Source organism: Suricata suricatta, chromosome 9 (genome assembly GCF_006229205.1).
Source record: "Suricata suricatta isolate VVHF042 chromosome 9, meerkat_22Aug2017_6uvM2_HiC, whole genome shotgun sequence".
In the NCBI taxonomy this organism is placed as follows: domain Eukaryota; kingdom Metazoa; phylum Chordata; class Mammalia; order Carnivora; family Herpestidae; genus Suricata; species Suricata suricatta.
In genome coordinates, this window is record NC_043708.1 from 58331532 (window position 1) to 58344631 (window position 13100).

The 13100-nt window shown below is 53.5% G+C and overlaps 1 protein-coding gene across 1 annotated transcript in view; it reads right to left on the bottom strand.

Moving 5' to 3' along the window:
* PAX9 (paired box 9) overlaps positions 1–4902 on the bottom strand; it is a 13777-nt gene extending 8875 nt beyond the window's left edge. The window contains exons 1-3 of the mRNA XM_029951519.1: positions 4874–4902; positions 3495–4121; positions 326–465 (exon numbers count right to left, since the gene is read on the bottom strand). Coding sequence (XP_029807379.1) covers positions 326–465; positions 3495–4121; positions 4874–4877 — 771 coding nt within the window. The 5' untranslated portion in view covers positions 4878–4902. The remainder of the gene's footprint in view (positions 1–325; positions 466–3494; positions 4122–4873) is intronic.
* Positions 4903–13100: the final 8198 nt, after the last annotated feature.

Consider the following 13100-nt stretch of genomic DNA (forward strand, 5'->3'; position numbering starts at 1 on the left):
AGAACCCAGGCCGCTCGCCCGGCCCCTCGGAAGCGCCTTCCCCGGGCCCCTATCCCCAATGGGAGCAGCGGGACGGGGAGGCCGCGCCTGCTGTGGCCAAACGGGCCTAGAGGCGCACCCACCGCCCCGGGCCCCCCGTGGGGGGGTCGTGGCCTCAGCTCCGCCCTGGAAGGTCCGGGCCTCCGTCCGTCCAGCCTCACCCCACCGTGACGGTGGTCGGCCCGGGCTTGCCCCACGGTCGAGGCTCTGAAAGGAACTGGGTCCTGCGTCGCCCGAACCCCCGCCGCCACGCGCGGCCCACCCGACAGGGTGCGCGGCTCCTCACCTGACTGTACTTGGCCTCCTGCTCCAGGGTTCCCTTCTCCAGCCCGTTCACCGCGTGCGGGGCGGCGGCGGCGAAGTTGTTCCGGCCCAGGCTGCTCCACTCCTCCACCTTCGGGCTATGGTAGGGGGAGCTGTCGCTCACTCCTGGGGAGGAGGAGAAGGCGTCAAGCTGGGGATCCAGCTCGCGCGTCCCCGCCGGAGACGTGGCCCGAAACGACGACCCGCGACGGCGAGGGCTCCGACCCCTGCCCTCGGCCTCCCGTGGGCTCTGGTCCCAGGCGCGGCCTCGCGGGCTTCCAGCCCAGGGCCCCGCGCAGCGGACTCGCCTCGGAGTAGGCCTGTCCCAGCTCCTTCACCCACGCCTGCGGGAAGGTTTTGTTTCCCCTTTTTAAAAAGCCTTTGCTCTCCTTCCCACCCACCCCACGCCCCGCTCGCTGCCCCGAGGAATCTAATTGAAGGGAAAGAACACGTGAAGCTGGATGCGCTATTCACCCCAATCTTAACCCACGGTCGATTCGGGATTGAGGAAACCTGGGACTGGCGCAGACTTCAAGGAAGAGGGAAGCGGGGAAGCGTCCTTGGCCTGTGTTCCTGCTCAGAGACAAGTAGAAAAATGCCCACTGTGCTAGTACTTAGGTCAATAGATGAGACAAAAGACCTGCAAAGTCCTTTGCAAGCAAATAAGTGCGTGCAATACACATGCAAAATATACATGCATCGTTTGTCTTGTGTGTGCATAACTTATGTGTGACTACCCTTGATGCTCTTTGTCTGCACATTAAATATGTTGAAATTATGTGCATATGACTCAAAAAATAAATATTACAATTACCCCCTGTAAATACCATCAGTGACAGTGGTAAAGTTATAGAGAGAAGGTGGGGTTTTTTTAATGAAATAAAAGTTAAGAAAATGAAGGTAGAATTAAGTGTTTTGAAAAAGGAGTAAAGTCATCAGTTATCCTTTATATTCTTAATAGAGAAAGAAAAGTATACGCTGTAAACTGATTACCACAATACCTAGAGGTGTTCATATTGAACCACTGCCATCTTTAAATGACCAAGGGCAGTTTTAAAGAAAAGATATTTGAAAACTATGAGTAATGTGTTTTTGTCTTTGGGACCTATGGGTGGAGGACTGAAGTTTGATAAAGCCACTACAACTTGATTTAAATACTTCCATCTGACAGTGCTTTGAAGGGGCAATGATTTTGTAGAAATGATCATTTATAGAAATAATCATTTTATGTTCACAGACTTGTCAGAAAACTTGTTTAAAGCTGGCATCCAGAATCAACATCTAGAATGAAAAGTTGTTGCTCTCCATATAATCCCTTACTTTTCCAACTGATATTTGGTCTGATTGTAGGATCCCTGGGGAAGAACAGTTGTCTTTTCAACTCTGTCAGTCTTTTTTTTTTTTTTTTTTTTTTTTACTATTCCTCCCCCTCTCCCTCTCCAAAGGATTAGATTGTGCTCCAGTTTGCACCAGGAAATAGTGTTTTGGCGCAGACTGCCAGTTTCTCTTTGCCTTCCCAGACAAAAGGCAATCGGTGGGCACAAGCCTGAAGTTATCTTAAGAAATTGAGATCCCCCTGTGAGCCCCCATTTCTGCTGATCTCACACTTTCCCATGAACAGGGGCTTCCTTTAAATGTCAGTGAGGTCAGTTTATCCTATAAATCAAGGGCAAACTCTCTCCAACTAAAGCTCCAACCAGCTCTGAAAGACAAAACTGAGCTCCTTAGAAGAATCTCGTAAATTCACAGTCAGAAAAGAAGATGTGAAATCAAGGCTCTGCTTTAATTACATAAAAAGATAATTATGCCAATGTGGTGGCAGCAGAGAAAGGCAGGAAATAATTAAAGGAACTATTCCTCCTCTTTCCTATTTAATTTTTCTTCCGTGCTTTTTAAACTTTTGGCCAAGAAATTTAAAAGTTAGGCTCTTATCTCTGTATTATTTTAGTTCTGCATCTAAGACATTTTGACTTTTACCCCTACCAAGAAAGAAGCTAATGCTGGTTTTTCTTGTTGTATTGTTTTGTTTAACTATGAAGTAAAAGAAAACAAACTCTTGTCTTCAGAAACCCAACTGAGCAGGAGAGCTCCGGGAATCATTCTTACCAACCAGAAAAGACACTTGGGACACCTCGAGGTCAAGGGTGAGAAAGGAAGAGAACAGTGGGGTGGCACCGCTGAAAATGTGCAAGTACTAGATGTCCACTTGCATTTCGCGGGACCAGGAGACACTAAAGAGAAGCCGCAGGCGTGGGGAAAGTGGGAAAGAAGAGAGGACAAGATGGAATCACCATGCATTTTGTTTCCATCACAAAATTCCATTCCAGCAGTGGTTGGTGCCACTTCCTAAAATATAAATAGTGAAGTCTGTTAAGGTAAAGGCCAGGAGTAGGGACGCTTGGAAAAAGGAAGGCGGGGTGGGGGGGGGGAGAGGGAGAGAGAGAGAGAGAGAGAGGGAGAGAGAGAGAGAGGGAGAGAGATTGAGAGAGAGAGAGAGAGAGAGAGAAGAAAATTAGTCCCAGAATGAACAATGCAGTAACATGCAAGTTACTAGTAGTAACTTCAGGACCTCAGTTTCCGAGGAAAATGAAGTGAAGCATAAGAATGAAACCAATTAGGTGACATTTGAACTTCCTGCCTGAGCAAATTTGGCCTGATTGCCAGAATCCAAGAATACTGCAATTTCCACAGGGTGCCCGACTCCTCGCGGCCGCATCTGATCCCCAAACAAGCTGCCCGCAGCGGTGTCTGCAACCAGCAGCCGCACGCCCGCTCAGTCCTCCCCGGCTGCGCCCCAAGTCCAACCCAGGCCACGCTCTCCAAGTGAGCGAGCCGGTCTAAGCCTGCAGCAGCGCGAGAGGCGGGGGAGGGTGGAAAATGCGAACCATGTGTTGGGGATGGGGGGATGTTATGGGTCTGGTAGTTTGAGATGAGGCAGGAGACTGTGTGTGGCAAGGAAACAGAGGGCATGAATTTCAAGTTAATGAGATCAGGACACCCCCTGGGAGGACTCCTTAGTTTCGAAAGGAAAAAGCCTCAGGTGGTGAAATAGACGCGGGCCCAGAGGCCGCAGATACCGAGACACCAGCGAGGTGTTTGGGGTGCAGAGGAAAACTCTGCAACGTCCACACATCCGGCCCGTGAGCCCTTACCTTGGTCGGTGATGGAGCGAATGCCCAGGATGTCGGTGACGGAATGGGAGGAGGGCCAGGTACGGGGCATGGCCACCGAGCCGGGGATGGCAGGCACCCCGGGCGGCGTGGGCACCTTAGCTGCGGCCGCGGTGATGGGGCTAGGGTACGAGTAGATGTGGTTATAGGGCAGCGCGGGCTGCGGCGCCGGCTGGTGCTGCTTGTATGAGTCGTAATGGCCCTGTTGAGCCAAGTTGCCGATCTTGTTGCGCAGGATGCGGCTGATGGAGCTCACCGAGGGCACGTTGTACTTGTCACACACGCCGTCCGCCAGCAGGCGGTCCCGGATTTCCCAGGCAAAGATGCCAGGGTCCCTTTGCTTGTAGGTCCGGATGTGTTTCACCACGGTGGGGGTGGTAACTCGGGGCTTGCTGCCCCCAATGGCTCCTGGCAAGATCGAGCCTGTCTCGTTGTAGCGCGCCAGAATCTTGCTGACGCAGCCGTGCGAGACCCGTAGCTGGCGGCTGATGTCACACGGTCTGATGCCCAGTTGGGCCAGTTCCACGATACGAAGCCGGATGGCGTTGGGCAGCGGCCTCCCGTTCACGAATACTCCTCCCAGCTGGTTCACCTCCCCAAAGGCTGGCTCTACAAAAGAACACACGGCGCGCGGGGACACGCACCAGCCGTTTACCACTCGGCATCCGCCCGCGTAAGAAGACAGGGCGGATGCACCCACCCCGGACTGGGGACCTGTACTTTTCCCAAACCCTACTGTCCCCAAGCCTCGCCCAATGGCCCCAAACCACTAAGGTCGAGCCGGACCCCCTCCCCACCCTCATTCCAGTGGTGCCCGCGGCCAATACAAGTAACTAAAGTGGTGAGGCGCAGGGCAGCTCCAAGGGTTCAAACGCCGCCTAAGCAGGCAGGAGATCGGTCTTGACGCCTGCAACGGGTTCCTTCTCGCCTTCTTGGCGCTAAAGTCTTTGGGCCGCTACCCCTTGAGCCCCGGCGTCCCGCCTGGGAACCTGCACGATTAGACAAGGTCTAGAAGAAACTACAGTTCCTTTGGGTTTTTTCCCTCTCCTGTTCTGAGGGTGTGAGTTTATGTGAACACTTGGTCCATCACCGAGGCTGCGGAGCTTGCTGATGCCACCGCTCCCTTCTTTTAAAATCAGAAAATGGCATCAACAGCAACCCAGTAGCCAGCGTTCAGAGTGAACAGCTGTGCGCCCTGACCCTTAGCGTGTTCCTAACAACTTGTAGAAACACGAGCAAAGTCAATAAGAAGAGTGTGAGCGCTCAATGGTGCGCGCCCTCGCGCTCCCTCCCTCCCTCCCTCGCGTTGTGGTTCCCTCCCTCCCTTCCCGGCTCTGACAGCGTCCCCCTCCGCCACTCACCCATTGCTCCGAGCAGTACACCAACGAGGCCCCAGTTCCGCACTCCCAAAAAGAAACTTTTCCCAGAGTCTCAGTGACCCGGCTCGTCGCTGCCCCGGGACGCCGGTGCCTCCGCTTCTTCCCGGGAGGAGGCGGCGAGAGTGCAAAAGGAAGGAGTAAAAGGAAGTCTGTGCCCCGATGAAAGAGGCTAGAGTTCTGCATTTCAATCTAAGCAGCAACGTGGGCTGGCCTGAGCTGGGCCGGGCGGCTCGGTCTATCACTCACCAGGGACACGCCCTCAAAGAGGAGGGCCCGAGGGCAAGCTTCGTGGTGATTGGTGCGGCCCGCTGAGCGACAGGGCAGTCCAGGAAAGTCCTTCCGCTGTCTCTTTCAAGCTTGTTCTGCACCTTGGTGACCAAATACAATGAAAATAGGAGTTTGACACCTTCCCAGGGGCAGCGCAGACAACACGATCAGACTGAGAAAAATGCTGAATAAGCAAACGAAAGCGTTTGGTCTGAATGTGAGAGACTCGAAGGGGGAAGGGGTTAAGGAGACTTCTGGGAGGAGAGGAGGGACAGACGTCTCAGAATTGAGGTTAAAACTCCAGGTGGGAGGTGGGGGCCACGGGGGGGGGGCCGGTGGTTCTTAGAATTGCATTGTCATGCGGGCCTCCAGGGTCTGTCTGGAGAAGAACCCATTACCGGCAGAGGCTACCGGACTCCAGCCCATGCCAGGCGGCAAGAGCACAGGTGTGAGATGGTAGGCCCCTCGGAAAGACCAGGAGGTTTAGGAGAGACCGAGCTCGAGCTGGAAGCCACTGCGACCGCCAAGTGGTGACCCCTCTCCTGCCCCCGTCACTAGCTCCCAACGCAGTCTCTGATGGGTTCACCCAGGAGCGCGGGGTCAAACCTTAGCCACGCAGGCTCCAGTCCTTGGCCGCGCGAGGTGTTCCGAGAACTTAGGCAAAGTGGCTAAAGCTAGCGCACAGCCAACGATTGCCTGTGCGTGGGGAACTCTCCTTGAAGGCCAGCACGCCAAAAGGCTCAGCCCCGGTACTGGTCTGCTTGTACCCGATGCCAAGGTTTGCTGGCATCCCCCCACCAGTGAAAGGTTTAATAAAAAAAGAGTTTCAAGAAAGTTGAACACTGAGACTGTACATACAAGTAATCCCCGGGTCTTCTGTTTAGCTACCAGAGGCCCTGCGAGTCAGCCTACTTCTGAATTTTCACTTTCCATCACTCTAAGTCCAATTTCAAGGGTACAGTACTCTTTTTGGCGGCCAAAGCTGATCACATTTTGTGTACAGGTTATGGAGAATTCTGGTCAAAATTAAAAACAAGATGGGGAACATCTTTAATGAACTTGGGTGTTTGTAGTGCTTCTGGTCGAGGATACTGCTACTGCTGCTTGATAGTCAAAAAAGCTAGTTCTTGTGCACACAGGACTCCTGTTGATCCTCCCACAGACCCGAGGGATGTGTGTGTGTGTGTGTGTGTGTGTGTGTGTGTGTGTGTGTCTGGTCTACAAACAGGGAAGCTGACTGGGCCCAGATTCCAGGCCAGTAAATGACAAGAAGTCAGAAAAGCGAATGATCTGTGCTTTTTGAAACAGAGATCCTCATGCTTCTGTGGTCGGGGCTGCAGACTAACTTCAAATTTACAGGTAAGGAAGAGTTGAAAGATAAAAGAAAGATGAATTCAAACACTCTTAATTCTTTATACTCGAGTTCCTGTGAAAAGTCTCACAACTAGAACTTGTCTGTCTTTTGTTTGTTTCAATTGTTTAAAATCTCTCAGAGTTTGACTTGACAGTGATTTCACCTTCGACAGACCCCCACTACCTACTGTTGGCACTGCTGGTATTTTACCATGCAGAGGTCCTTTGGGAATCCAAGATTTTTAATACAGCAATTCCATCCTGGGGTTGGGTGCAAATTAGTTGAAACTGAGATATCAGAGAGGAGCTTATGACTGAGATTTGTGTGAAAGATTGAACATCCTGGGCTTCCGGATCACGAAGCTCCCTGACCCCTCCCCCGACAAAAACCCACAGTGAATAGCTACCTCTTGCTCGGACTAGACTCGGCTCTCACGCTCCCTGTCGCTGACTTTGTTGGGCTGCGGTGTCGATGAAGGGCTATTCCATCTACCGGCTGGCAAGACCCAGCGCTGGGATGTGGGTCTATGCGCTCTAAGGGGGTTATAGTGGTTCTATAGCACCAACAGGGAGTGATCCAGAGATTCGCATTGCTTAGAGCTCTGGCTAGGTGAACCTAACATACAAATCCCTCTCATTCGCCTCTAAACTCCTTCAACTACCTCACATGCTCCGCGCTCTTAGATAGGTCTGCCTCTCTCTCACCATTTCCACCTGTTAGACTTGGCCGCGGCAGCGCAGGACCATCGTGGCTCAGCCTCTGCTCTGCTGCTGGCTCCTCGGAGCGCGGAAGGCCCTCATCACGCCTGAGAGTGCAGGTGTTCGGTGCCCTCAGCTCAGCGCATTCCGAAGAGCCTGCGAGCATCTTCGGTGGTTGGGGACACTAAGAATCTGCTGCAAACTGAGGCCTCCACTTCGGCAGCAAAAGGAATTGAAGCTTCAGGGAACAGACAGAGGCGAGGGATCCTAGAGGAAGGGGCTGATTCTAAATCCTCCTGAGGACGCACAATGAGCGCTATGGTCAGGTAGCCGGCATATCGAATAGTCGAATGAGAGAGAGACAAGTGACCTGAAGAAGGGAAAGAGGGCTAGAGGGTGGGCGGGCGGGAGAGAGAGAGAAACATTAAGGGCCAGTAAGCCTCGACAGTGGACCTAAGGATGTAGGACACCTAAAGAGCAAGGGGCAGCTGGAGTCAGCGCTGCCTGGTAACTGCCGGCTCTGGATCCAGAAGATTACACAGAGATCAGAAGAATTTCTACTAAAAGACCAAAACCAAACCCAACCATAAGGGCTGCAGCCCATACAGGCCCGGGGAGAAGCCAAAAGTCCTTCCAGGGTGGTGTCGAGGCCTCCTCCGAGGGGCTACCCGTCCAGTGGGTAAATATTTACTCTGTGGGAAACTGGAAGCTAGCCGGGGAGGGTGGGAAGGACAGGACGACACGCGGTGGAGAGAATCCCTACGCCCGGCACCGGAGGGGACAGATATGTACACCCGCCAGAGGGGAGCCGGGATGCCGGACTCCAGCGGCGGCTCGCCCGCGGCACGCGGCGCGGGGAACTTTGGCCCGCAGCGCGTCTCTTAGGCTGGACCCCTGCCCTGCCACTTCGGGCCCAGGCCAGATGCTATAAAGTCTTCATAAATCTGTCAGCGGTCGCAGTGCCGTGAACGATAAGCTGTCGTACACCCCCCCCCCCCCCCGCCTCGGCGCTAGCCGGGTCTGAGCAGAGATGACCAGAAGGAACAGGAATCTGGCTCTATCCGAGGCCGCCCTCACGCAGCCTGGCAGAGGGCTTCCGCGGCGGGGCGGGGGACTGCCGCGGTGGGACCCGGCGCTACAGGCTGTTGCGGGCGGGGTGGGGGTGGGGGGGACTATTCCCTAGATCCCCAGCCCTGACGGACACCCGGGGCTGCTTCCCGGGGTCCGCAGGTCAGCTAGGACTGCGGCTGGGGGATAGAATGAGAGACCCGCGTGTGTACGCACGGGAGAGGGGTCCGGCTGTTCTCAGTGGCACTTGTGTAGAGCAGGGTTGACAGAAAAGAGTATTAAGGGGCAGATGCCTCCGATTTGCCTTCCTCCGGGGGTCAGGAGCCAGGCAGCCGTGCCCACCTCTCATCTTGCCCAGGGAGCTCCACGGGATGGAGAGAGGCAGAGTCTAAGCTCCAGGACGGGTTTTCACAGCACAGTCACTTCTTCCAGCGTTGTGAGGCGGGAAGGCGGTGCAAACAAGAGCTCGCTCCGGTTCTCCCGAGGGAGCTCCTCTTGCAGGGTAAGGGAAAGATTGAGCGCGGCGTAGAGAGAAGAGGCCGGACTTCGGTCCTCGACAAACTGCTCTGCTAAGCCCGGGACCGGGTTCCAACCCCTACCTCCTCACTACTCTGTCCCCGCCACACCGGGTCGGCGGCCGCTCCTCCGCCTCCTCGACCTCCCCGCCTGCTGCGGCTTGTGGCAGCCGGAAGCGCATCCCGCGCCCAAGGCGAGAGAGGGTCCGCGCCGAGCTGAAAGCTTTGGGGTAAAGGAGAGGCAGACGGCCAGGGCCCTCAGCCCCAGCCAGGGACCCGGATTGGGGTGTGGAGGTGCGCACACACTGACCTGCAGGCCTGAATTTAGCCAGGCTGCGGACGCCGCAGGACGTACCAGCCCAAGTGGTGGTGCGGGGGGTGCGCCCCCCAGAAGGAACCCAGAAGATTCTCCGAGAATCGCCAAAGCCTCCTGCCGCCTCTCCGCCTTCCTGCTGTTGCTTACGATTCAAGACCCTTTCCCCAGAGGGCAGCAGCGTGCGGGGTCCGGCCGGAGCTTGGAAAAACGGCAGCGGGGCCGTGGGATTGGCCCCCGGGGCTGCAAGCGTTCCTCACCCGCTTTCTCCATCCAAGGCCAGGGGAGGGGCCTGTTGCCGCCTGAAACCCGCTCTTAATTCCCTGCCTGCCTGTTTCCGATCACCCGGGGTTGGTTTTTCTGTTTGTTCACTCCTTCTGTTACAATAAAAACAATCGACATTTCTTTTCAGTTTCCCCATATTAGCGTCACTCAGTAATTGTTCTCCACCCCGTCCCCCGCCCCTCCCCCCCCCCCCGCGTTGAAGGCGAACTGGATTGCTGGTACCCTCGCATTGGAAAGTTTCCGAGTATATAAGCAAATCTTCCCTAAAGACTTTAAAGTAAAAATAAATAACGGCCCGGGAAATTGCCATGACCCTAACATCACTTTCTGAACGCAAATTACACCCATTTTTCAGTTTTCAACAGCGGAATTGCTTTCAGAAGGACGGGGCAGAGCCCCATGTGATATGGTTATATTTGTTTATTAAATCCGCAAATGAAAAAGAACACACTTTTTGTGCAAAGAGCAAAACTTGTGGCTTAGGTCCCGCAAGTGCGATCAAGGATCGCATCCTGGTTGGGGACAGGGCAGGGAGGATCCCTTCTGGGAAGCCAGGCTGAGCCTCCAGTCAGAGGGAGGGGGCACTTCATCTGGCCTGGGTCTAAGCATCTGTAGGAGCCACAAAGAGAGGAGGACAGCAACCGCAGTCACTCTACAGCCCTCAGCTTAAGCAGCTCAAGAGAGTTGCAGCTGCATGTGGGAAAGGCTTTTCGGGGGTTCTTAAAGGACCCTGCCCCCAAGGTCCCTGTAAGGACAGTGGGGCTGCCTCCTCCTGAAGACCCGATTGGCCCAACGGTGTCTGGAAAAGATAAATGCGAACCAGGCCGCACCTCTAAGCCTTGGTTTGGGATCTCAAGCAAATGCAAAGCCCTCCAAGGTCCCTCCCCATCTTGGTCCAGCTTTCTTGTGAAGGTGGAAGTTGCCTGCAGGCTTCCAGAAGCCGGAATCAACCCGTGGGTCAGTGTTGGAGCTAAGCACTGGCGTTCCTCCCATTTTCGGTGAGACAGGGAACAGGTTCGCTCACTTCGCAGCTGCCTCCTGGCAAGTCCTCACAACCGGGCAATGGACAGAGTGGTGGAGCTGCCCAGCTCAGTGCGGTTGAGGCACGGGATTTCCAACCTCCTTCTCTGGGACAATTCCACCACCAGCCAGCCCTTCGCTGACCGTGAAAGCAGAGAATCTTGCTGTATAGTCCTCACCATTCCTCCGAAAATAGGAAGCCAGGGCCGGGAGCAGAGTCAGGGTCGGAGTCACGGAAAATCTGCGGCGGTCCCCAAGTCCCTGGCTACCTCTCTCCCGGCGACTCACCTCTTTATAGCGCCACCTACAGGTGTCAGATTTGATCGCGCTCCCACAGTAATTTTTCAAAGGATGGGAAAGACCTTTGAAAATCCACAGAACTTCTATAGCCCGAAATTTCTAGCTTCCTCTTCCAATTCCTCCTTCACCCCCAACTCTCCACTGGACTCCAAATCCCATACCTTCCTCTACAACTCTCCAAGGTAAACTGGAGCATCAGTCTTTTCATGATTCACTGAAAGCTCATCTTCCAAACACAGCAGGGCTCCTCTTCTTAGGATCCACAGAGGCTACTCAGCGCCTCGGTTCTGTGACCTGTCTCTGTGGCGGGAAAACTGGAAACCGCAAAGAGGCTCCTCGAAAGGAAAGGGAGTGATGAGACCACGGTCCTCCGGCTCATCCTACCATTTGCTGAGGGCTCACAACATCCAAACACCACAATCACCACACAAAGGAGACATTATCTTACCAATGTCATAAGAGACAAAACAGAGACTGGCATTAAATAAAAGCCCACAAAACAGACTAAATGAGATCACATGGTTAATGAGGCAGATGGGAGTACAAACCCCACCATGCTCCCAGTGTCGTCGTTCTCCCCTTTTCCCTGTTCTGTAGGAACAACTCTTGCTGAAGCACAGAGAGAAGCCCCCTCACCGCAGGTATCAGCACGAAAACTGGACACTCCTCCTCCCCCACTCCATCACTTAGGGGAGAGAAACCCAGGTAAGAATGCCAAAAGCCTGGGGCGAGGAGGGCCGTACCCTTGCTTCCTTATAGACTCCACGACACTCCACACCACCGCCAAGGAAGTTGGGACTGACCTGGTGAGGACAGGAAACCGTTATCAGGCTCCAGCTGTGTGCAGTTCTCCAGACTCAGGCTACTCCAGGGCCTGGGCACACTGCCCGTAGTTACTATGCATAACACGGGAGCACTGTGGCGAACTGTAGGAAGAGGGACACTAAGGAAGACAGAGAAGAATCGGGAATGAGCTGCTCTTCGCTGGGATCTGCTCCCGGATGCCAGAACCTGCCCGTCTGGTTCCCCAGGCGCTCTTAGAGTATCAACCCAGGGGCAGAGAAATCTACCTTTGTTTTCCTTGGGGATTCGTTGTGGTGTGTGCCTGTGGTGTGTGCCTGTGCATACTTCTTTTTAAGACCATCATAGTGGGGACAAACCAGGAGGAGCTGGATGGCAATAAAATTAGAACCCGTAATTAACACAACTAGCTGGGCCCAAGTGGCCCCAACCTGTATGTGGTAGCTAGCCAGCTAGCCATGCTCTCTCCCAGGATTGGGGACTACCGTTATGCTTTTCTTGTTCTAGGGTGCATCTTGTAGTCCAGCTCAACTCTTTTCATTATCTGGGATACAGAGAAGGTATAAATCATCTCATTTTAAAAACTATAATGTTTACAGGATTTCAGTGCATTCTGGGAGAGATGGAGCAGGGGACACTTTTACTGCATTGGGAAAATGCTCTTTAGCTGTGGTCCATGAGGAATTCACAAGGAATTCACTAGGTCATCCTTGAGTAGGGACAGGTAGAAGAGGTACCTTCCAGTTGGGATTAAGGACCTGGGCTGCGAAATTCCAAGCTAGTGCTCTCAGGTTTCTGAGAGAAACTGCAATCCACACCAGAATCCGGAGCTCCCATAGTAGCTGGGGTCACCACAGCTCTGCAGGCCAGGAGGAGTCAGACTGTATTCTTGCAGCAAGGGTCCATATATCCCAGCAATCTGCAGCATGGTGAGAACATGTCACACACCACTGTCTTCCTGCCTGGGCTCAGCCCTTCCCAAGACTGGATAGTTTCAGGTAGGCCCCTCTGCTAAGGCTGTGGGACCAAAAGGCCCACTTGCCACATTCAGGATACCCTCTCTCCTCCTCCCTATGCCAGCACAGTGGTCCTGTCAAGTCTAAAAACTCTGCCTGCCACCTCCCCCCCATGACCAGCGAAAGAGCTGGCATCCCACCTTTTCCTCAGTGTCAGTTGCATTTGAGTCAAGCTGTGTGTCTGAGCCAGTGGGAACACAGGCTGTAATCACTTCTCCACTGACACGACTGGAGGGTACTTCTGGAAAAAATTGCCAAGAGATCCAACAGTGTGGTTTTCAGTGGGAACATAGAGTCTAAAGAAGAGAAATGCGAAAAAAAAAAGAAATAAATGTAACCTCTCAAAAGAATCATTTTTCTAATCCAAGAGAGATAAAACAGGTACATCTTTATAGATTAAATAAATCTCAAAAAATTTTTTTCTTCCTGAAATAGGAAAAAAACATAATGGCCTTTTCATGATTCACTTTTTTTAAAAATTCAAATGAAACGGTTTCTAAATTAATGTGAATGACTCATAAATTCTTTTTCAGGAAAACCCACGTAAGTGGTAAGTGGTATCCGTTTTGTTC